We start from the raw sequence: 25,235 nt of genomic DNA, 5'->3' as shown, positions 1-25,235 counted from the left end.
ATATAGCTTAGAAATCTGAAATGTGACACATTGAACTTTGAATGTCTATGCTGTGAGACAAGGTTTAAATTGTTATCCAGTTATTGCATAAGTGGGCGTATTCACTTCAGATCTATGTAGGTTTTGTTTTACCATGTAAGACCTCCTCTACAGCTAACGTAATAACCTGTCACAGAAAAAAGTGCGCACATTTAGCTCGACTACGCGTTATTTTCGAATCTATTATTCCACTGAAATGTGATGCAATGAGTGGCATGTAAAAACAATGATATAATACTCATCATTTTCTACTGTTAGCGTCTGAGAGCTGACTTGTAATTTTATCTCCCGCTGCTCTTCTGAGTATTACGGTAATTGTTCTCCACGCCCCTTTTCCTCAGTTCTACTTCCTGATTGGTTCACCTTTTCCACGTGACCCACATACAGCGGAAGAGAAGACGACGCCACAGCAGGAAGGGTGAGGAAATAAACAAAATAAAAACGATTCAATTTAAACGATAAAGAACAAAACAGCGCGTCATCTTCTGATACCGTTTGGTAGTTCGACGTGTTAGCTACTGAAGTCGGTAAGCCCGGTCAGATAAAACAGCTAGCTTGTTAGCACAACGCAGTTCTAAAGGATCGTGTTTGGTTCCGATTTGAGTGACAGTCAGCGTCCGCAGAAAGTGAAAATAAAAACCAGACACTGAGTCATTTAGTGACTTTAATGTTAAAGCTAGGAGACACTTGAACAGCAGACTCCGGAGCGAACCTGTATATTTAACTGTCTGTTATTGCTGTCTTTCATTTTAGCCGGCTTATCGCCTTACAAATATATATATTTATATTAAGATTTGATGTTTTGTAATGACGGTGGGATGTTAATAAGAAGGACAGTTTCAGGGTCGTTAAACAGATCTGTGTAATGTGCTGTATCATCATCACGGTCCTGAATATCTGCAGGTTTTTGTTGTTAGAGGCCTGAAACGGGAATTTCCCACAGAGCGACACAGCTCTACATCATGAATACGCGCTGACGTCACGGATGTATGCACGTAGCGAGTGAAATATTTATGATTTAGTTTTAATAATGAATACTTAACAAATATAAATATTAAACGGGATTGATTCAATTTCATAAATATGAACTCAGTAAAAATAAATATATAAAAAATAAATAAGAAGAAATCCATCATTTTAAAATTATAATCATTATAATAATAATATTATAATATAATAATAACTTTATTTATATAGCAACTGTAAAAACAAATGTTTACGAATTGCTCTTACAAACAAAGTGTGGTTCAGATAACAAAGTAAGCATTTAGACAGAGAGGAGGAATTTTGATTATGCAAAACAGAATACAACACAAGAGGTTAAAAATAATTCACGTAGATGATTGGGAGCATAAGGAGTCATGAGGTCGCAAATATATGGTGGTGCTTGACCATGTAGGGCTTTAAAAACAAGTATTACAATCTTAAAATCAATTCTAAAGCTAACTGGGAACCAGTGAAGGTCAGCAAGAACAGTGAGAGAGTTAATACACCTTCATATGTTGGTCTCTTTAATCTTTTTGACCTACTTAGGAATAAATATTATTTACAGGTTGAATGATTAGGTAGAAGCTAATTGATCTATTTAACAATCAATCAATCAGACTTCATTTGTAAAGCACTTTTATAGAATAATGATTTAACACAAATGCTGTACATTAAAAAATGAATAAATATAATGAAGTAAACAATTCCTCATAAACACTTCATTACATTTTTACAGCTCAGGAGCTTTTATTCGATCTCATCAAATCTCCAGAGATCCCATTGAAAAATCGTTCATTTGATCAATCAGTTGAGAGCATTTTGTAATTAAGAGACAGGTTACCAAACCGTGAAACAAATAAAATGAAGGGCATATATATACAATAAACGCTCAATCAATAAAACATCAAGGGTTTATCTATGTGAAAACAAGACCAAAGAAATAATCAATCAATCAATCAATCTTTATCTGTATAGCGCCAAATCACAACAAACGTTACCTCAAGACGCTTTTACAAACAGAGCAGGTCTAGACCACTCTATGTTAAATTATTAATAAAAACCCAACATCAAGACAGGATAAGACTCAGTCTGATCTCATCTTAATCCACCATGAGCAGAGCACCTTGCATTATTTAACGAGTTTCAGCAGTGAGGAAAAACATCCTTCTAACAGGCAGAAACCTAGAGCAGAACCAGACTCATGTTAGAAAGCCATCTGCCTCGGTCTAAATGACGTGCTGTCTTACAAATTGCCTCACGATTCTTCTCAAACGTCATCCTGGAATCTTCAGTTCAGCTTTTCAGCCTGATTTTAGGTTGTTTTTATTGTTTTGTCGTGTTATTGACGAGCTGTGTTTCTGTCTCTGTGTGTTCAGGTTCAGTTGCAGCCGTCAGGATGCAGAGCACCACAAATTACCTGTGGTTGATCTCAGACCTGCTGGGTCAGGGAGCCACGGCAAATGTGTACCGCGGCAGACACAAGGTAAGAACGGAGGGGGGGGGAGCCAATCAGAGACCAGCTCTATTTAACTCAAAGTTTTTAAATAATAGGAATTCAAACCTGACTCTGGGGAAAGAAAGATAAAGGGAGATGAAGAGAGAGAGATGATAGTGGTGAGATGGATAGTAGTAAGATGGATAGTAGTAGTTGTAACGGCTGGAGTCTGGCACATCTACTGCAGCGACACAGAGGAACCTACGAGACAAGGGAGCTCAGGGACTCCAGAAAGGTCTATGGTTAGTAACTTTAATGGGACAGGAAGAGTTAAAGTATGCAACCGAGTGTGTCAATTCCCCCGGCAGTCTAAGCCTATAGCAGCATAACTAAGACCTGGTCCAAGCCTGAGCCAGCTCTAACTATAAGCTTTATCAAAAAGGACAGTTTGAAGCCTACTCATAAAAGTAGAGACTCATGGGGAACAGATCTTAGTCACATCAGTCTCAGAATCATCTCACAGTCCTGCAGCTCGGTGCAGTCTGAGTCCCAGACGGTTCACAGTTTTTGTTTATATTTGATCTGAAAATCCTCCAGGCTGTGAACTGCAGCGAGGGGGGATTTCCTGAGAACTTAAGACCTGAATCTTTAAAGCATGAGGATCCGTCTGAACCTGATCTTCTGTGGGAGTCTCAGATCTGATCTGTTATTACATGTCGACGCCTCGGGAGATTAAAACAGTTTTTAATTTTAAAGATTAAAACCTGGAAGGAGATGATTTGTATTTCGATAATTTAAGATTAACTTGTGTGTTTAAACATTGACGTCAGAACCACATTTTTTTTCTTGTTCAAAACATTAAAGAAGAGTCAGTTTTTCCACATAGAGAGGATGAGGATTCTGAGAGATTCAAATCCTGTAATTAATCTCTGACTTCTGTGAGTCTGACTGAATGTTTCTGTTGTGTTGCAGAAAACTGGGGACCTGTACGCGGTCAAAGTCTTCAACAACCTGAGTTTCTTGAGGCCGCTGGACGTCCAGATGAGAGAGTTTGAAGTCCTGAAGAAACTGAACCACAAAAACATCGTCAAACTGTTCGCCGTGGAGGAGGAGGTCAGTGTCGCTGCAACACAGATCAATGTTTCTCTTTTACCTTGTGGGAGGAGCTTCAAACTGTGACAGCTTTGTGATCTTTCTTACATGAAAAACTGAAGAATGATGTACACTGCAAAAACAGAAATCTAAGTCAGATTGAATATCTCAGATAAAGGTGAAATATTTATATTTTTGAAAGCTTATTTTTCGCCTGATAAGATTTTCACTAAGCAGTTTTTATGTTAGAGTGTTTCACTTGTTTTGAGTGTTTTGGTCCTAACTGATCTCAGTAAGATATTACAGCTTGTTACTGAGATGTTATGACCTATATTGAGTAATACAGGCTTGAAACTAGAATATCAACTGTTCCAAAGCTGTTTCATCAACACTCACATGTATAAAACTGCTTTTTCAAAGTAATAATTTCTTATTTCAAGCATGAAATAAGAAATCATGACTTTGACACATTTCTTCACACAATTAAAACAAATGTCAGCCAAATGTACTCAACTGTTTTATTTTCAATGAAACAATAGAAAATATGTACTACTATGTATTAGTACCGTTGGCACAGTACTGTAAACTGACACTTAATATTTAAACATTTAACATTTCAAACTGTTTCAAACTGAACTAATTACATTCAGATACGTTCATCCAAATTCCAAGGCAGAACATGATCCTACATAATGACAAATATATTCTTAACTTTTGTCTTTCCATCAAGAAAAGTAAATCAGTTTTTAGTATAACTTTGCTGGTTTCAAGAAATGTAATGCCTAGTGCATGTCATTTTGTCAAGGTGATGAAAATTGGGTGCGGATTTAGCCTCATGGTTAAATTGCGCGTCCATGAAGTGGCTGGCCTGGGTTCAAATCCAGCCTGTGGCCTCCCTCCTGAATGTCATTCCCCCACTCTCTCCCACTTTCCTGCACTATCCACTGTCCTCTCTACAAATAAAAGGTGTAAAAGCCCCCCCCCCCCCAAAAAAAAGATAATGGAATCAGCATTTACTTACTTTAGGAATATTTTTCAACATATTGAGAAAAGAAGTCTCATATTTCTTTATTTCTATCAAGAAGAATGCACTTGGTATCAGTGAAAATACACTAATTTAAAGTATTTCTGGGTTCATTGAGGTTAGATATTTTTACTTGTTTTGGAAAGTCTTGACAAGCCAAAGTTTCTTGCTCTGTTTGCAGATAATTTCGCTTATTTTAAGTAACATGCTCCCAAATTTTGTATATTTTTTCATGTTTTTGAAGGCTGGCTTTTTGCAGTGTGGATGTTTGAGTCACTCTCCTCTTCTGACAGCAGCATGAAAGATGGCCGACTGAGAGTAACGTTAACGTCACTTCCACATCTGTGATGTTAATCAGAATCAGAATCAGAATCAGCTTTATTCGCCAAGTATGCTTGAACACACAAGGAATTTGACTTCAGTAAAACTGTGCTCTCTTTGTACAAGGCATAAGAATAGGAATAAGAATAAGAATAAGACCTACAATAAAAAATAAAATAAAAATATAATAACAATAACCTTAGCTATAAATACAAAGAAACAACAAATAGGCTTGACTAATATGTACAGGCTAAAATAATATGATAAAGTGCAGTGGTGAGTTGCAGAGGTAGTTTTACATTATAAAATAGAAGTTAAATAATACAAAAAATAGAAATATGGAATTCTGCTTTGAGAATTGTTGCATTGTGTATCTACATGTTTATTTACAGAGAGTATTTATCTGACAGCTATGACACTGTTAGGGTTTAGTGTTCATCAGAGTGACAGCCTGGGGGAAGAAACTGTTCTTATGGCGGGTTGTTTTGGCGCACAGTGATCTGTAGCGCCTGCCGGAGGGGAGGAGTTTAAAGAATTTGTGTCCAGGGTGTGAGGGGTCAGCAGTGATGCTACCTGCCCGTTTCCTGGCCCGGGACCGGTACAAGTCCTGGATGGGGGGCAGGTCGACACCGATGATTTTTTCTGCAGTCCTTATAGTCCGCTGCAGTCTGTGTTTGTCTAGTTTGGTTGCAGAGCCAAACCAGACAGTGATGGAGGTACACAGAACAGACTGGATGATGGAGGTGTAGAACATGATCAGCAGCTCCTGGGGCAGGTTGAGGTTAACTTAGCTTTGCTGCTTCCTGCTCAAAAATTGAGATGTTTGACTGACTGTAAACATGTCTCCTCCTTTTCCTCCTCTCAGTCAAACACTCGTCATAAAGTCCTGGTGATGGAGTATTGTCCCTGTGGAAGTCTCTACACCGTCCTCGAGGAGTCCTCCAACGCGTATGGACTTCCAGAGGACGAGTTTCTGATTGTTCTGCACGATGTCGGTGAGCGACCGCCTGAAAATTAACTTCCTGTTTCCTGAAATAAAAACAACTGTGAGAATCTTATCACATACACTCACCTGAGGTGTGCTGTGATTGGTCGTTGTGTCCTCCAGTGGCGGGTATGAACCACCTGAGGGAGTACGGGATCGTCCACCGGGACATCAAACCGGGAAACATCATGAGGGTGATCGGAGAGGAAGGGCGCTCCGTGTACAAACTGACCGACTTTGGAGCGGCCCGAGAGCTGGAGGACGACGAGCAGTTTGTGTCTCTGTACGGCACCGAGGAATACCTGGTGAGAAAAAACACACACCCAATCTCAGATAAGTGGAAGAAAACCTACGGATGCATGGATTATAAAATATCTACTGTTTACACATTGACTCTGGACGTTGAGGTTTTTTCTTGAAGTCGATAAAATATCATGAATCATGTATAAAAGCTCTCACAGGCTCCTCTAAGCTTCCTCCTCTTCTTCTCCCGCGCAGCACCCCGACATGTACGAGCGAGCCGTGCTGAGGAAAGACCACCAGAAGAAGTACGGAGCCACGGTGGACCTGTGGAGCATCGGTGTCACCTTTTATCACGCCGCCACCGGCAGCCTCCCGTTCAGACCGTTTGAGGGGCCGCGGAGGAACAAAGAAGTCATGTGAGCGATTAAAAACATGAGAACATAATCCTGAGGTGGACAACATGAAGCTGAGCCGAGCTGTGTGTGTTTTTGTTTCAGGTATAAAATCATCACAGAGAAACCTTCTGGAACGATCTCCGGGCATCAGAAGTGTGAGAACGGGAAGATCGAGTGGAGCACAGAGATGCCCGTGTCCTGCAGTCTGTCCAAGTAAGAACACACTCTCTGAGAATGTGTGTGTTGCTGAAGTTGTTACTGGTGTCTCACACTCTGGGTCTGATGTTTCAGGGGCCTTCAGAGCCTCCTGACTCCAGTCCTGGCTAACATCCTGGAGGCGGATCAGGAGAAGTGCTGGGGCTTCGATCAGTTCTTCGCGGAGACGAACGACATCCTGCACCGGACGGTGGTCTACGTGTTCAGTCTGCAGCAGGCCACGCTGCACCACGTCTACATCCACGAGTACAACACGTAAGAAAGAGAGACGATTATCTGCTCTGGATTTAAAGCCCTGACTCTGATTAACAGGAGATACTCTTGATGGGAACGTTTACAAGTAAGACCGGGAACATTTCATAATCCGCCTCAATCCCTCCACACAGAAACATCCACAAACTGCTCCCCTCTGATTTATGAAGAAGGAAAAATCCAATAATTTGACTTCACTCAAAACTTAACAACTTTATTTTTTAAATTTTTTTTTATAATTCACCAATTAGTGTATAAACATGTAGTTGATACATACATACTAACAAGTACAAATTAATGTGAACAGGTGAGTTCTATAAAAATTCAGTACTTTAAAGACTCTGTGAATCAGGAAATGGGCTGTAGAGACCAAAACTGTGTTTGTATCAGGCTGTAAACATGTTTATTTCTACTGTAAAGTTGAACATGTTAACATAGGGCTCTATGGGGATTGACTCACTTTGGGAGACAGCCTCTAGTGGACACTCCAGAAACTGCATTTTTTAATACTTCTACGTTAGCTTAATTTTACAAAACCAGAGGTCACTGAGGTATCATGGTCATAACATCAAGTCCAGGAATAAAGTGCTCTAAAGTCAGGTTCACCCCTTGATGTTGTCTGACAGCTGCTCTTCTCCCTGTGTCCACAGGGCGGCGCTGTTCCAGGAGCTGATGTCCCGCCGCTCCAGCATCCCTCTGCACAACCAGGAGCTGCTGTACGAGGGCCGCCGTCTCGTCCTCGACCCCAACCGACAAGCCAAGACCTTCCCCAAAACCTCCAGAGACAACCCCATCATGCTCGTCAGCCGCGAGTCCGTCGCCACCGTGGGACTCATCTTTGAAGATCGTACGTTTCTTTCACCCTCTTTTTTTCTCCGCTCAATTAAAGTTTAGTTTGTTGAACTGTTGTTGTTTGTGTTCTATCGACATGAACTTCAGGAGGCATTAAAAAATCATAAACTTGTTCTGAAGCACTGACTCTGCTGTTTTAAGAAAGTTTTAGCAGCTCCTTTTAATACTCTCAAAGTCCTAAATCAGGTTTCAGTCCACAGATTATGTGCTACAGATCAGGCTCAAGTTCCTAAACTTGAAGCATTATATCTACTGAGTCTTTTACTCCCTTCTTTCCTTTCTTCAGCAGCTTGCACACTTCTTCCTTTTTTTTATAATCTCTGCAGAATGAAGCATATTTCATCTGTCTCTTTTGATCTTTGCAGCCAGTCCTCCCAAAGTTCAGCCTCGCTACGATCTGGACCTGGATGCCAGCTACGCAAAGGTACAGATTAATCTCCTAACATCCATCCACCCCACGTCTAAACTAGTTAACTACCCAACAACCATAAAGATACAGAGATTGAAACACCTCCATGTTCACCAGTGTTGATGTTTTGTTCTTTAATAACGTCACAAACCTGCGAACGCTCCCATTTTTGTATTTCAGACTTTTGCAGGAGACGTCGGTCACTTATGGAAAACCTCCGAGTCTCTCCTGGTGTATCAGGAACTGGTGCGGAAAGGAGTCCGGGGTCTAATGTGAGTCCACATCAGAGTGTGTGTTTGACCTGTTTCTACTCAGATAATTCAGATCATTTTAAAAGCACACAGGTCAGCTGATCAGCCGTCCACTCAGTGAGCACACAGGTTTGGATTTAGCTCACTTCCTGTTTGCTGCGATCTAATTTATGAACGCATTAAGGGTTCAGAATATGTAAAACAATAATCCTGTTTCTCCTGAAGACAAAGAAGAGTAATTAGGATTTAGGATGTGGTATAAAAAAAATGAAGAGCTTTTCCATCTGTGTTCCTGCAGCGAGTTGATGAAGGAGGACTACAGCGAGATCCTGCACAAGAAGTCTGAGGTCTTCCACCTGTGTAACTTCTGCACCCAGATCCTGGAGAAAACCGAGCAGCTGTGAGAGACTTAAACACCTTAATGAACAGATTCATAATGATGATCTAACTTCAGTTTGTGAAGAATTTAACCATGTGACTCTCTGTCTGCAGGTTTGAGATGTTGATGCAGGCCAACATGATCTCCTCAGAATACGACGAGATCTCAGACATGCACAAGAAAATCCTCAGAGTAAGCGGTCGCTTTGTTCTCATTCCATCTTTACCTGTTCACGGACAGTTTGATTTGAGATTTTGTTAGTCAGAAGGAGATGTTTGAACAAGTGTTTGGGTACAGTGTCATGTTTCTGGGTATATATATTAGTGTGTACTGACTTTAAATACTCTGTGTGTGTTTGTGTTTAGATCTCCAGCTCTCTGGATCCCATCGAGCGAACAGCTCAGGACATCAAGAGTAAATTCCTCCCCGGAGGTCTGCTGACCGACGTCTGGACACTACAAGTGGGGACGCACCCTGAGGACAGGAAGTAAGGCTGCCTCTGGGGGTCAAAAATGTAGAACATAACTATCTACATTATGAGGTTTTCTATGTTTGGACAGTGTGTGAGATGTGTGAACTTCTCTCTGCAGTGTGGAGAAAATCAAAGTGCTGCTGGATGCTATCACAGCGATCTACCAGCAGTTCAAGAAGGACAAAGCAGAGAGACGTGAGTCCTAACACACAAACACAAACACAAACACAGTCAAAGATGGGGTCACTTTAAATGATGTTTAAATCTTTTGTCTGCTGTTTTAACATCCTTTTTTGCCTCCAAGGATCAATAATGTTTGATTGTACTGTCTGTGTTCAGGTCTTCCATACAACGAAGAACAGATCCATAAATTTGACAAGTAGGTTCACTGACTTCCTCATATCTGCTTCACTGGAAAAGAAAAACTATGTCTGTGGAAGTTTTTTTTTCTGTTAGAAAACTTTTTTAAATTCAACCAAATCCAGTGTATTGATGCGGCAGTGTTTAAGGTTCTGTATTTTTATACAGTCAGCCTGAGAAAGACAACCTTATCACCTAAAAGCTAGCTTTAAAGAAGCTGCAGCTTGCTGAAGCAGGGTCATCCCTATGTTCCCACATTTCTAGGAGATTTTCAAAATTAGGTCTTGTGTTCCTACATTTCCCTCCCTCAAGATTTTTTGGAAGCATTTTATAGTAAATGAACGAATGAGTAATTTTCGATCAGTGGCAGCAGAAATCGTCACAATCACAATCATCACAAGAAAAAATAAAATAGGCTGATCAAAAAGGCTTTCGGCTGAAGCAGAGCTTATAGATGCCGAACCCTTGTTTTCATTTCCTTAAAGCTAGGGTTGGTACACACGGTAAAACTAGCATGAATTTGAATGTCGCATTTCCTCAGGACTCCGTCTAACCTTAGAAATGCGGGAACATAGGCAAGCTCCCGCTTAAGCTAATGAAGAAGCTACGTTAGTTTTAGTCTTTGATGAGATGTAAGAGCAATACATGATTTTTTACAAATTGAAGTTGTTATCTTTGTATTTAAGATTCTTAAATAAATCAGTGGTTGAAATGTAATTTTAAAGAAGGTAAACAACTAACGTCCTGATTAGTATTGAAGAAGCTAATTTAGCTAATCTCAGGAGCTGCAATCTCATATTTTACTTGAATGATCTCATGAGATTTTGGGGTCTAGCTGGCTTTAAATATGCATGAAAACGTACTTAATTGTAATTTAATTTATTATATGGATAAAGATACAAATAGACAACTCAACAGCTTCATTACAACCTTTCTATTGCTATTTCTTCTTTCTGCTTTTATTTTGAAATCCTGACTTCCTGTTTGTTGTCCCTCTAACAGGCAGAAGTTGGTCCTTCACGCCAGTAAAGCCAGATCCCTGTTCACGGAGGAATGTGCCATGAAGTACCGCCTCTTCATCTCTAAGAGCGAGGAGTGGATGAGGTAACACACTTGTCCTCTTCGTCCGCCATGTTCCTCTGACTCAGACTGACAGGAAGTGGGCGGCGGCTCTCTGCTGCCTAGCGACCACGAGAGCGGGGATAATTTTTTTGTTTTGTGTTTTCAGGAAAGCTCATCACGTGAAGAAGCAGCTGCTCAGCCTGTCGGGTCAGCTGATCAGCATCGAGAAAGACGTGACCATGCTGATGGAGAGAGCGCTCAAGGTGACATCATCACACCAGGTCACATGACATCATTAGGTCATCATGAGACCCTAGAGCTAATATAAACACTGTGTGTGTTTGTGTGTTCAGCTGCAGGAACTACTGCCTCAGAAAGTTCTTCCTCTGGTGTCCAGCGGGATGAAACCTCCGGCCTACCTGAGCCAGAACACCCTGGTGGAGATGACACTTGGGTCAGTATATATTTAGTCTTCCCCTCCTTGTCACCATCATCATCGTCATCATCATCATTAACAAACCAAATAAGGGGAAATACCTGGCATATGATCCGATCTCTGTTTCATGTATTGAGCATCTCTTTGTTGTGTTTCAGGATGAAGAAGCTGAAGGAGGAGATGGAGGGAGTCGTCAAAGAGCTGGCAGAGAACAACCACTTCCTAGAGAGGTCAGTCTGCACCACACGTTAGCCTAGCTTAGCATAAAAAGCCAGAATTGTTCCTTCTTTTGTTTCTTTTGATAAATTGGAACACACATTGAATCTTTTCTATGTCGAATCTCAGCCCGTAGCTGGCTCAGACCTCTTGACACCCCTGCAGGGTGCCCGTACGCCCAACATTTAATTGTAGATCCAATATCAGGTTCATTCCATAACGTCATACCTTGTCAGAAAAACATCCAATTTAAGATATGACATCAAACAAACATAAGCATGAAAACATAAAATATTTTATAATCTAAGCTCAAGAAAAAAAGAAAGTAAAGTTAGTTACAAGTTTTCATTAAAACTGAGTTTGTTAAATGAAATTAAAAGTTTGTAGTTACAGAAATAAAAACTAAGGTTAAAAAATGGGTTTGCATCCATTATTGAACAGTATGCAGCGTGAAAGAGTAACATTTTTAGTCTAGACTTAAAAGTGTCAGAGTCGGGGCTTGTCTGATACTCTCTTGGCGGTTATTTCAGGTCTGTGCTGCATAATAACAAAATGTTGCTACACAGTCAGCAGTATGACACAATGTAAGAAAGTGAAAAGTATAACAAAGCATAATATTAATGAACATACCTCAATTTACTTAGTCCTAACTTTACTCGACTGTTGACTTAATTCAGCAGATTTTTTAATCTCCGATGGAGCTCAGCTGGCAGATTCCCCCCACTCTCAGTCTTTGTGCTAAGCTAAAGAAAACATCGAGAACCTTGGTATGAGTTTCATGAAATGTTGAACTTCAGTGTTTGCAGAAACCGATCACACCTTTAACGACTCGTCTCTCTTTCAGGTTCGGGACCCTGACGCTGGACGGTGGCCTGCGAGGCTAAAAAAAGACGAGGACTCGCTGCAGTTTGTAAATACTTTCTGTGTTTATCTTGTAAATACGTTCGACTGTGACGTGGAGCTTTTTGTATGAACGGCTCAGTTCTGCTCATGAACACGTGACAAACTGTGCACCACAAACGGCTGCAGCTCGGGTTTAAGCGACTTTAACTGAACCTGATGAACAGCGAGGGAACGGAGACCCCGAAAAAAACTGTAATTGTGAATTTACCACAGCACTTATAAAAACGCTGACACCTTCATCTGAAGCAGGCTGTGTGAGCACCAGAGATCCAGAGAGACGACTATTAAAATCCTCAAAGATCATTTGTAGGCTTCATTGAAGGATTTTTAGTTTAAATTTAATTATTTTAGATTGTTTTAGAGGACTTTTTTAATTTACAGCAAGCTGAAGTCCACCTGTTTGGTACCTGGGAGTTAAGATGTGGTCACCAACATTAAAATAATTACAAAATGAGGGTTTAATGGATTCAAATATTGAAGGGAATTCGTGGATTGAGAAGTAAAAGCTTTTAAATTGACCAAATAACAGTAATGGGCTGGATTTCCACATTAAAAGACCAAATTAAATTCTATAAAAGCATTACTGAAGTCAGTCTTTTAATGTTATTAGCTTGATTTAGAAGGGATTTTACACTTCAAAAATACTCTAGCGATGGGATTATACTTTTTAACACCATGACAAAATTTTGATTTTTAAGTAATCCCCAAAAATACCTAAAAGTTGGGTTCATTTAAATAAAAAAAAAGTTGTTTAACTTCTTTAAAACATGAAAAGACGCACTGAAGGATTTCTGGATGCACAGCTTTATTTTGTATGAAAGGTGTTTGTTGTGTTTTCCTGATAAATTAAGGATGAATTAAGTTCATTTTAAGGGACTGTATCATAGTAACTGGACTATGATGAATGAAGGTGTTTGTTTTGGATGTTTGCATGGAAGAAGAGCTGTCTGAGGGGGCGACAAAAACCCTGAACAGTTACCTGAGAGGTCGCCTTCTTTATGTTGAGATGAGAGTTTAAATCTCCTGAACAGGTCGGACTCTTTATTGTGTAACAAAGTTAAACTTTTATAAATCTTTATTGAAAGTTGTTTGAAGGGTTTTAACCTTTTAAAAGAACTATATCTGTGCCTATTATCCTCTAGAAATCACTCAGTGTAATAATGTCAGACTTAACTGAATTATTAAAGGGTAGGTAAATGATATACAAGCATATAACAGTTAGTGTTTATTTATTCTTAGAGGCCAATCAATGATTATCATTTCCTGTACCAGCTCCTGATCATGAACATCTCTTCCTCTTCACGTTGGTATCAGTTCATCTTAATTCTTACAGTTATAAAGATGTTCTCTTTTTGTTTTTGTAATTTTTGTTTTTGTCGAAGATCAGCGTTCAAAATATTCAACGAATGTTTGAAAAACTTGTAAATAAAGACGAAGAAAGATGGAGGAGTCTGTGTGCTGTTACCTTTATTTATTTATTCACTTACTTTTTTTTTAAAGTTATATTTTTGGGCTTTTTGCTGTTAATGAAAGGACAGCTGAAGAGAGACAGAAAATGTGGGGAGTAGAGAGTGGGGGAAGACATGCAGGAAATGGTCGACCAGCCAGGAGTCAAACCGGCAACCTCTGCAACGAGGACTATAGCCTCTATTTGTGGGGCGCTCAGACCCCTAGGCCACCAGTGCCCCTTGTTCACTTACTTACTTACTTACTTACTTACTTATTTATTTATTTACTTATTTGAGCAAAATGACAAAAACAGTGTCACTGCTTTGATGTTGTGTAAATATCCAAATGAATGCCAACATTTTCTACACAGTAGATTCAACTAAAATAAATAAAATAATTCAGAACATGTTAAAAATTTTAAAATTAACACCCCCAGCTTTGAGACATTACATCCGTACTGTTGTACCCTGTGAACTACAGAAAAAGACCAAGGGCTTCTGAAAATTGAGGTCTTACCTAGAATTTTGACTTCTGAAAAGAATCCTCAGAATTCTTCAAAAGAGGTCGGAAATTGAAAGAAAAACAGCAGTCTAAATCTACTGCCATAGTTAACCTCTACTAGCTCAAAGTTTATTATTAAAATGAGTAGACATGAAGGAGAGTTGATATTTTATTCATTGCAGATGTGATGATTTGATGAGGTCCATCAGGAAATAGGAAAAAAAAAAGATTAAGCTATATTATGACAAAATAAAATATCTAAATCAGGACATTAAAATATTAAACACCGTCACTTCAAAATTGTGTCATTTACTGAATTTGAATAAAGTTTAAATACTTCTTGTGATCTTGTGATTATGTTAATTTTGTCCCTCTCATATATTTCATAAAGCTGACTCATGGAGAAGCATGCACATTTCAACGACCCTGTTCTGTGCAAACTGCTTAAACATCTCCTTTTCTATCTCATTGAAAATATTTTACTGAGATTTTTAAACTGTAAAATTATAAGTCATATTTTTGTTTAAATTAAAGACATTAACCAGAAATTATCAGTCAATATTTTGAATTAGGTTTGTGGAATCTGTTAAAAAAAAAAATTTAACCTTTTTTTCTACCTAAAATTTGTAAATGAACTCCATCCTGACAATCAGCTTTATTTCTTTCTTATCCACATACTTGTTTTATTTTTTTGTTTTCTTTCTATTTTTCCTTTTTGGCTAAAATGAGCTTCCGTACATGAAACCCTTTTTTAACGTCTGTGCTGCTAATGTAAATCTAAACCTGACCCACGTCTTCAAACCTGACATACCTAATGTTGACTCTGATGGTTCAAATCTGTCTCCTTATAAACCATTGTTTCGTCTCTTGTCGTGTTTGTTGTCCTCCCTCCCATCAGCACCATCCCTGGTTGCCCCTGGCGACTGGCCTGTTGGAAAATCACCGTCTCCGCTGTGCTGCGGTTGCCACAGTAACATGCTGCGAAAGCAACCCCGTCAGCATTGGAGCGATGATTGTAGACGAGAGACGGCATCATCTCTTTTTATAGAGCAGACATGTTGGAGAGAGAGAGAGAGAGAGAGAGAGAGAGAGAGAGAGAGAGAGAGAGAGAGAGAGAGAGAGAGATTCTCCTGATGGAGGCCACAAAGGAAAGTTGATGTTGTTTACTGAAACAGAGCGATAAGGCCGCAGTTATTCTGTTAATTCAATTATTTCATTATCAACAGAAATCAACTTGTAATGTAATCCATTATTGATACATCATTATCAAACAATTATATAAATTTAAACAAAAACAGCCCCAAGGTTCAGTTCATCCACTGAACCTCCACTGCTCGCAGCTCCCACCTGTCACTCAAAGAAGCCACGCCCCTAATTATGAATAACTTCATTCCTTAATATAATCTACAAAGATAAGTTATATATAAATGAAAGCCTGTAGAGTTGTCATGAATAGAGAAATAAGCTATAAAGACCCAAACTGTTTTTGTTCCAGGCTGTAAACACGTTAATTTCTGCTGTAAAGTTGGTCACTTTAACATGGGGCTCTATGGGGACTGAGTCACATTTGGGACCAGCCTCTAGTGGACACTTGAGGAACTGCAGTTTTAGCTAGCTTCATTTCACAACCCCACTTTTGGAAAGCTCTAACAATTGCTACAATCTGACATTATACATTTCTAAAATTGTATATTAAATATGTTTGTACTAACTCTGAATCTTGTTTACATTTTATTTAGTTATTTATTTATTTATTTATTGCACACATAAAAGAAAAAACAAAACATTGCTGTTCAATAACACGAGCCAAGATATAACATATCAATAAATTCATAAATAAAACTAACCACTAATATGTTATGTGCAGGAGGAGCCAAAAAAAAACCTAACAGGCTTGTAAAACAATCAACACAAAGACAAAGTTTCAATGTATTATGTATGTAGTAACAGAATATGTAGTATACACATACAAACCAAAAAATTAATAATAGGGATTAATATTTAAAACAATGATGAAAAGAAAAGAAGGGAAAGTTAAAAAAACAAACAAAAACAAACCAACAGAATATTTATTTATAAGTTAGGAAAGTAGGGTGAGTATGTGTTTGTAAATATGCATTAATAATTTGTATCATGTTGTATTATCAATCAATCAATCAATCAATCAATCAATCAATCAATCAATCAATCAATCAATCAATCTTCATTTGTATAGCGCCAAATCACAACAAACGTTATCTCAAGACGCTTTTACAAACATAGGAGGTCTAGACCACTCAATGTATTATGAACAGAGACCCAACATCAAGACAGGGTAAGACTCAGTCTGACCCCACCTTAATCCATCATGAACATTGCATCACAGTATTTAGCTAGTTACAGTGGCGAGGAAAAACTTCCTTTTAACAGGCAGAAACCTCAGGCAGAACCAGACTCATGTTAGACAGCCATCATGCCTCGACCGAGTTGGGTCTAGAAAGACAGATAGAGGGGAGTAAGAGAGAGAGGTGATAGTGATGAGACGAGTAGTAGTAGCTGTTGCCGCTGGAGTCCAACACATCCGTATCAGCTGGAGTCCAGAACGTCCGCAGCAGGAGGACGTCTACGGCAGCTCAGAGGAATCTACGAGACAATGGAGCTCAGGGAGTTAGTGGAAGAGTAAGTCTTCATCTTCATGAACTCACAGCAGCTGTGATGTCCGTTATGTCCGTTATAATCCTTAGCATCAACATGCTATGGGATGCTAACAGCTGATCTTGTATGTAAATAACTTAATTACACATATAATTTTTTGACTTGACTTGACTTGATTTGACTTTTTGTTGGCCTATCTATCACAAAAAATACAGAACGTCTTTTATCATCACTGTTTCTTACTAAGAAAGAACTAAAATTAAAAAATTTAAATAGGTAAAACTCACACCTTCTCTGTCTGTAAAGCTGCTGCTTTACTTGGCATTAAATACATTTGTTTAGGTCCCTCGTGTTTTCTGTCCTTTGTGGTGTTTTAATAAAAATATCCCAAATATAATTTGACCATTTGATGTCTGGAATATGTTATTTTTTTGTCTTCAATTGCTAACTTAAATTAAATCTGACTAAAATATTATATTTCCTCAAACTCAGGTCAATAAATGTAATCTTTATGCTCATAGTCTCACTGGAGAGCAAGATCTATGGGGTGGGTGAGGGGGTCATTACTCTAAGCTCAGGGCCCAACACAGCTCTAGCCCGCCCCTGTTTGTCAGAAAACATCTACCCTCCTCTTCATCAGCAGCTGCTTCATCCTCCAGCGGCTCCACAGAGCGACAGACAGACTTCACAGGTGGACCCGGAGACGGACAGGTGGACGAAGAGACGGACAGGTGGACACGGAGAGGAAGACAGGTGGAGGGACGGACAAACGGACCAAACAGCCATGATGTGTGCTGCCTTCACGGACCTCCTCCTCCCCCTCCTCCTCTTCCTCCACCACTCGCTCTGAATCACGGAAAATCACCAACATGAAGCGGTCCTTCGTGCTCTGCTGTGAACCGGTGAGTCTACCGACACACACCAACATTTAATCCCCAAAACACACCCCTCTAACTGGGTTTATTACCCATACGTTACGGGGCTTTCCGCGGATTATTTCAGCTCAAAGGTGATAATTCTATCACCTGTAGACATCAGGCGGGAAATCTTCTTCCACACAGATTTTATTCTATGTGTTAACATTAAATATATGATCATTCTTTAGTGAAGATCTGTCTGTAATGGCTGTGAGTGGATGCAGGAGCAGACATGTTGTACAGGCCGGATACATGATGCTGCTCTGCCTCCATCACTGGCCTGTTTATCTGATTGACTTCTGATCGATGGATTATTATTACAGGATAAAAAAGAAGCAAGAAAACCTAAAACCACCAACACATAAAAGAAATACATTTTTATTGACCATGTGTGTGTATTTCTTTGAAAAATTACATTTTCTCACAGGTGACATCAAAAGGAGCTTTCGTAAGATCACACCGTGTTGTTTTCTAGCAGGTATTGAAGTACAGTCACTCAGTAGTGATGCTAAAGAAACAGGACATTGTCATTTAACACCTTAAATGTTCAACATCCATATAAGATAACATGATATAATTTGAGATTTGTGTCTTCCATGAAGAGATTTCACTCTTTACTTTGATCAGGTCTGAGTTGAAGGTCCTCATGGAGACTGTTTTCTCATGATTTAGATGATTTTTTTGTATTTATTTACATTAATTTCTGCTATAAAGTCATGATTATAAAAATGTTTATTGTGCTGTGTTTTCTCAGGCCTTTAAATGGCTCACAATAAGTCCATAGTGTTATGTCACAGCTTTCAAAATCTGCATTATTCAAGGTTTTCAACACTACCTTTTTAGTCTTGCTTTTAACTGAGTTTTATTCTTAACACTTTTATTTATTTATTTATTATCTAGTTCAAATTTTAGTCAATTGTATTCTATTTTATTTATTTATGTACTTATGTATTTCTTTATTTTAAGTATAGCATCTTATTTTCTTGTTATGGTTTAATATTTTAGTGTTTTATTATCTTAGAAATTCATTTTATTATGGTCTTTTTTTACCTCCAGTGTTTCCTCATTAAGATCATGAGAGCGTTTCCTCAGTTTGTCCAGCAACTTCCTTATTTATTTGTTTTATTTGTTTTGTTTTTATAACTATTGTTGCATATTGTGCTCTTAACCTTAGGATTGCGGGGTGGGTTTGGGGCCAGGGCTGGGGGTGGGATCTTTTTCTTAATTTACTCTATTTTAGGTTGTTTTTATGTACAGCACTTTTTGTTCCAATGTCATTGTATGAAAAGCGCTTTATAAATAAAGTCTGATTGATTGATTGATTGATTGATTGATAATGATCAGCCTGAAAACAGATGTAACGTCTGCTTCTTTAAAGCCACCAGACTCCATTAACAAAACAGGAATTTTAGTCACGTCAAACTTTATTTATATAGAACGTTTTAGAAGAACTGCAGTTGACCAAAGTGCTGTACAAGCTTAAAAACACAATCAAAAAGAAAAAAAGTTAAAAAATATAATAGATATTAAAAATGCACAAGATAACACAGAAAAGCCACAATAAATAAAACAAAAATAATGTGTTGGGATGTCTCGCTCAGCAGGTCTTAAAAGCAAACACAAAGACGTGTGTTTGAAGCAAAGACTTAAAACCCTCAATGGTCTGTGCATTTCTAATATTTGGAGGCAGAACACTTGAGTTGCTGATCTATTTCTGCGTCAGTCAGCTAATAAATGTTTTTGTGCTGGGGTTGAAACAAATTAACCTTTCAAAACACCAAAAATATTTGTACGAAAACATCCCACCAACCGCACAACCATACCAACAAACTTCAGAATTTAGGTATACCAGCAACTCCTTCTCTCTGTTAAGCTGGATTGCTGTTTTTGTCAGTGTAGTCTGGTGTGTTTGTAGAGAGTGATGTAACAGCTGTTTATGATTTAAAAAACATCTTCCTCCTCTTCAACACAAAGGTTTATCTCCTTAGGGGTCCTCTTTGTAATGCTGCCAGACATGTAGAATAACAATCTGAGCCTATAAGTGAGATATACAAGAATTATTAGTGGCTCAATTTTGACAGGATGTATTTGTGCCCCAATGATAAAGTCGCAGCCATTACAGCCTGTTTTATGGCTGCAGGCTGATGCAATCTACGAGAGACATTTAAACCCCTGAATTTCTTTTGCATTACAAATATTTAACATTTTTTCTTTGAGTATTTTGTTCAGGTGTTGTGTTGAATTGTCTTCATGGGTTAGCAAGCTTACCTGTAAGTATGGATGAGGTTGTTTAGAAGGAAATCCAGCAGAGTAAACACAAAGGCAGTGATAAAGAGAGATTTCCCCCCTTGGGCTTCTTCACAGCCGTAATAGGTAACCTCTGAGGAGAGTGGGATCTCCGTGGACACTAAACTGGGATCTTGTGAAGGATTAATGAAATCAACCAGCAGCTCAGGCTGGGAATAAGCTAATGCTGAAGGTGCCAGAGGTTGTTATATTTACACAAAGGCTTGTGTGATGTAAGGAGGTGTTTTTAACAGTACAGAGATAATCAGAATCAAAATATTGTTTCATATCTTGAGATAATACTCTGCCTTCTTGTTACTGGTGTTTCCAACGGATGATGAACATGTAAACATCATCCCCAGATGTGACTCCTCAAGTGGAACGTTGTCTTCATCACATTGTTTAAAGTCCCTGACAGCTAGCTGAGTGTGTTTCAATTGGTTGGCGATGTTGGTTTTCTTAATTAGAAGGAGTCCCATCTGTCCCGTACATGTCTTCATTAGAGCTACAGGAGAAGTATCATAAGAAGGGTTCTTTAAGCCTTTAAAAACACCACCCAACCTGCCTACCATGTCTTAAAACATTTCCGACTAAAGAATTTCCCAAATGCTCTACCAACCAACCCATCAGCTAACCAGCTTTCCAATCCCTACCTACCAACTGACTGAAGGATTGCTCAACCTGCAAACCAACCAATCAATCAACCTTTCTAACATAGTGTCTACCAACCAACTAACCAATTTACCAACCTTTCTTAAAGACTCAAGGATAACCTGATCAACCTTTATCTCTTTTGACAACTAACCAACATAGTAATTAAGCTACTCAGACACTGACTGCCAACTTACCAATCATGATACTTACAAATTGACCACTGTCCAATACTTCCTACCCTACTTCAACATTCCGTCTGTGTAAATGATTGCCCAAACAATCTCTCCTACTGACTTCCCACAAACCCATGAACCAACCAACCAACCGACTATTGACCACCTCCTAACAAATCAACGTATTATTTGACCTTTCTTGCATACTGTCTACCAACTAACTAACCAACCTTCCAACCTTTCTTATTGACTCATGGGTCATCTGATCAACCTGTGTCTCTACTGACTACCAATCAACTTACTAATCAAGCTACTGAGGTACTGACCATCAACCAATCCACCAACCCTACTAAGCTACCTCTGGGTGTACCTAACTGCTGATTGTCAAGAAATTTTGCAATTGATCCATCAACCAAACTATCAACCTTTGTACCCATCTCTGTCTAACTTTGACCTAATGTACAACTAAACTGCCTTTCCATCCAAGAATAACAATCAACCAGCCTTCCATCCTTCATCTTGGAACGACCTCTTGTAAAACAACAGTCAGGAGCAGTTACAGTGTAAAGCCTCGCAAAGTCAGGTTGTCACTAACTGTGAGTGTCTGAAGTAACGGTGAATTGTTTTTCTGTCTCTACAGATCTTCTGTGGTGCATAGCAATGGTGTACGCCCTGTCTTCAAACACAGTTGGTGTCAACCCCATCCTTCACTCTCCGTCTTTCTCATATCAGATGTCATTTAACTACTCTGTGAAGGAAAACTCGACTGTCCTGGCAACCATACCCACAACCCCCCTCTGCAGCCTTGAGGGTTCGCCCTCTGGCCAGCTGAACAGGACATCGGCCTCCTATGAGCTGACTACGGGTGAGGCTGTCGTCCTGGGCTTGGTTTTCGGGGTTCTCTGGTTGGTCTCCATCCTTGGAAATGCCCTGGTCTGCCTGGTCATCCACCGGAGCCGACGGACACAGTCCACCACCAACTATTTTGTGGTGTCTATGGCCTGTGCGGACTTGCTTATGAGCCTAGGATGTGCCCCCTTCCTCCTTTTGCAGGTGGCAGCAGGACAATGGCCGCTGAGTGCTGCTGCCTGCAAGGCTGTGCGCTACGTGCACCACCTCTGCGCGGGTGTGCAGGTCTATGTCCTGCTGTCCATCTCTGTGGACCGCTTCTACACAATCATTTACCCCCTCAGCTTCAAAGTGTCCAGAGAGAAAGCCAAGAAGATGATCCTGGCCTCATGGCTGTTTGACGCAGCCTTCGTGTCACCCTGCCTCTTCTTCTACGGCTCCACATCTACAGCCAGCAGTCACTGTGACTTTTTCCTTCCAGACAACTGGGGCAGTGTATCTTATGCTGCGGTTCATCTCCTGTTTGGCTTTTTGGTCCCGGTTGGCCTGCTCGTGTCATTCTATCAGCGGGTGATTCGCTACATCTGGAGGATTAGCGCTGATGGCCACACAGTGCGCCGGACAATGAACATCGTTCCGAGAACTAAAGTCAAGACCATCAAGATGTTCCTGATGCTTAATACAGTTTTCTTCCTCACCTGGACGCCCTTCTACATCGCCCAGCTGTGGCACCCGAGGGAGTCTGATGGACCCAGTAGGCAGGGGCTGCTGTTCTTTGCGGCCATCGCCTGGATCTCCTTCAGCTCCACAGCGTCCAAGCCGACCCTGTACTCTGTCTACAATGCGAACTTCAGAAGGGGCATGAGGGAGACCTTCTGCATGTCGTCTATGAAGTGTTACCGCAGTAATGCGTACACCATCACGGCCAGCTCTCGGATGGCCAAAAAGAACTACATTGGGGTGGTGGAGATCCCAGTACAAGCTAAGACAGGCACCAAGGACTCAGTGTACGATACATTTGACCGAGACGCTAAGGAAAAGAAGGTCGCCTGGACCACTAATGCCAACCCTCCAAATACTTTTGTCTGAGTGAGACGGCACAGTTTGAACAACTGGACACGTAATGAACGTACCTTAAACTTTGTTCAACTGCACACTGCCAGTGTTGGCAGGTGAGCTAGCTGGTGTTAACATGCTAAGAACAAAAGCTCACAAAAACAGAATGTGTCCGGTTTGTGTAAAGGGCTTTTTCAGATGTAACACACCTTCTGGACGCCATATTGAAGGTTCAGAGCTGCTGTGAAGAGCCAGCTCTTTTTGTTTTCATATTTTACTCATGATTTATTTGTGTGCTGTGTTTTCGATGGATTGTTGGCAGATTTTGTGTTATGATGTCAGCTTATCAGCTAGCTAACCATAGTCTGTGGCATCTATCAGTGACCTGTTGACAAAGCATCTGGTTTGCTTCAGTTTTGTATGTGGTAGAAGCTAACGTCAGTTGTGGCTATTACCGTATGTTAACATTGACATTGTGTCTTTTGCTACACTAATAGAACTACTGAGTCAGCTAGCTAACAAAGCCTGTAATTGACAGTTTGTTCAGGCTAACTGTGCTGAGTGTCTCAAAATAAAACACACTGTGTTTCTAAATTCAGATTATGAGACTGTAGAGTTGCACAGTGGGTAAGTTGTAGGACCTAACTGTGCAGTAAACAGGTACTGTTTGCAGATAACTGCCTTATTTATTTATCTATCAGTCTTGTTGTTGCTGAATTACACTTTCTTTTTTCTGTTGCACTCTTAGGACATTCCCACTTTGTTAGCTATAAAGTGACTGGAAACAGTATTTGACAAAACAATTTGTCAAACAGATCCTTTTGAAGCAGAGAGGGTGAGAACCTTCAACTAGTTAGCTACCCAGCTGTCAAGTAAGCTATTTAAAAACTAGCTACATAACAGGAAATAGAAATAGAAAGTTTAATCAGGTGTTATTTCTGTTTCAGAGCTGTATTCAGCTAAGTATCCACTTACTGGAGGCTTGGAGGTCTTCAAATACAATTTGAAATGACACCTAGCTTAGCATACACCTTCAACTCTTAGACTGTAAAAAAAGGACAACATGACAGCTCCCCGAAAATAAAGACAAAACATATGGAGCTGCCCCTTGTGACTGGCTGCAGTATAGCTCATACACTCCTCCATGTTAACAGATGGGACATGGGTCAAACTATAAAATCAAAAAACACGACAAATAAATGTTTCTCAAAACAACGTTTCTGTCATTCTAATCTGTTCTTATCACACTGATTTATGTCCAAGATTGGCGACCTGTACCCTCGTCAGAGATCTTCAACTCTTTATCGGTAAGTTAAATGTGTGTTTTCATCTGAGGAAGCGGCTCAATCACACTCTTTCGTGTGTCTTGGCTCCAAAATAAGTCACATGCAAGGTGCCAGTGCCCATTGCAGTGGTATTTTGGCATCATTTTTGTACAACAGGAGGAGATACAGGTGAGCCATCCATATTTATATACAGTCAGTGGTCTCAAACTGTTGAAATTATATTACATTTTAAAACAAAGAAATAGTAGTAAACATATTGGGGGGGAAACTAATTACGCCATACTCTGGACATTAAAAAATGACACTCCCAGAAACTGATGAATTGAACACAATTTAAAATGTCGTAAAGCTCCTGTTGGTAGGAATGGTGTAAAAAACGTTACTTTTTTTCTGCTGGGTTTGAAGAAAAGGTCATAATACCCATTGGTACTCATCTGTAAGTGAAGTAATTTGAGACTATTGCCAAATATCTGTGTTTTCCAATGCCTTTGTGTCAAGCAATGTTATTATTCCCCTTGTTCCCGTTATCACGGACCAATCAGAGCTACTCCCAAACACTCTCTCCTGATTGGTCGAGTGGCAGCCCCATGATGTCGCCCTGATTGGCTGGGAAGCCACTACTTCCTCATAGAACCAAGCGGCAACCTCTGGTCTCAAACTATGAAGCCCATGCAAAAGTGTTATAAACTGCAATTCATCGAGACTCCGCTTGAGGCTGGCTGCAGAAACACCGGAAACCACATAGACACCAATTCAAAAAAGACGATCTATGCATCATTAATAAACATGTTTACAGCCTGGTTCAAAAAACGGTTTGGGTCTACGGAGCTAATTTCTCTATCGGCACACACTGGACGGGGGGCGAATTTTTTTCTAACGCGACAGTTCAGAAGATATTAAGATTACGAGTTTTTGTCCAAATAAGGACATGACTGACTTAACACATAGCTTTTGGCTAGGAGGCTCAAACTCCGCTTCTTTACCTCACACTCTGCCTGGTTGAGTTCCACATTTCCAATATGGCTTCAGCCACAGATAGGTGACATCACGGATGCTACGTCCATTATTTATACAGTCTGTGGTTCTGTCGTTTGTAGAAAT

The 25,235-nt window shown here is 39.8% G+C and overlaps 2 protein-coding genes across 3 annotated transcripts; both read left to right on the top strand.

Annotated features, from left to right (window-relative positions):
* Nucleotides 1-359: 359 nt before the first annotated feature.
* On the top strand, nucleotides 360-13,775 carry tbk1 (TANK-binding kinase 1). 2 transcript variants are annotated; one of them, XM_034673705.1, is made up of 21 exons: nucleotides 360-457; nucleotides 2,403-2,509; nucleotides 3,434-3,574; nucleotides 5,764-5,893; nucleotides 6,007-6,188; nucleotides 6,382-6,542; nucleotides 6,624-6,734; nucleotides 6,813-6,992; nucleotides 7,640-7,836; nucleotides 8,207-8,265; nucleotides 8,431-8,522; nucleotides 8,800-8,901; nucleotides 8,994-9,072; nucleotides 9,246-9,367; nucleotides 9,471-9,547; nucleotides 9,692-9,731; nucleotides 10,715-10,816; nucleotides 10,941-11,037; nucleotides 11,128-11,228; nucleotides 11,369-11,440; nucleotides 12,271-13,531. In XM_034673705.1, the coding sequence occupies exons 2-21, from the start codon at nucleotides 2,423-2,425 to the stop codon at nucleotides 12,308-12,310; spliced, it is 2,172 nt and encodes a 723-aa protein (XP_034529596.1). In that variant the 5' UTR covers nucleotides 360-457; nucleotides 2,403-2,422; the 3' UTR covers nucleotides 12,311-13,531. The 2 variants fall into 2 exon arrangements, with proteins under 2 accessions (XP_034529596.1, XP_034529597.1); XM_034673706.1 differs by having other exon boundaries at nucleotides 446-566; nucleotides 12,271-13,775.
* A 3,729-nt stretch (nucleotides 13,776-17,504) lies between these two features.
* gpr19 (G protein-coupled receptor 19) lies at nucleotides 17,505-24,056 on the top strand. The gene is made up of 2 exons (XM_034673680.1): nucleotides 17,505-17,815; nucleotides 21,584-24,056. Exon 2 carries the CDS (start codon nucleotides 21,604-21,606, stop codon nucleotides 22,879-22,881), a length of 1,278 nt encoding a protein of 425 aa, XP_034529571.1. The 5' UTR covers nucleotides 17,505-17,815; nucleotides 21,584-21,603; the 3' UTR covers nucleotides 22,882-24,056.
* The last annotated feature ends 1,179 nt before the right edge of the window (nucleotides 24,057-25,235 follow it).

This window comes from Notolabrus celidotus, chromosome 21 (assembly GCF_009762535.1).
Source record: "Notolabrus celidotus isolate fNotCel1 chromosome 21, fNotCel1.pri, whole genome shotgun sequence".
Lineage (NCBI taxonomy): Eukaryota > Metazoa > Chordata > Actinopteri > Labriformes > Labridae > Notolabrus > Notolabrus celidotus.
Note: the sequence above shows the minus strand (reverse complement) of the source record. Positions and strands in the feature narration are given on the sequence as shown.

Coding starts and splice junctions, on each gene's coding strand:
- tbk1 (XM_034673706.1), top strand. CDS start 2,423: ATGCAGAGCACCACAAATTACCTGTGGTTGATCTCAGACCTGCTGGGT. Junction 6,189..6,381: donor ACGGCACCGAGGAATACCTG/GTGAGAAAAAAC, acceptor TCTCCCGCGCAG/CACCCCGACATGTACGAGCG. Junction 10,817..10,940: donor AAGAGCGAGGAGTGGATGAG/GTAACACACTTG, acceptor TTGTGTTTTCAG/GAAAGCTCATCACGTGAAGA.
- gpr19 (XM_034673680.1), top strand. CDS start 21,604: ATGGTGTACGCCCTGTCTTCAAACACAGTTGGTGTCAACCCCATCCTT.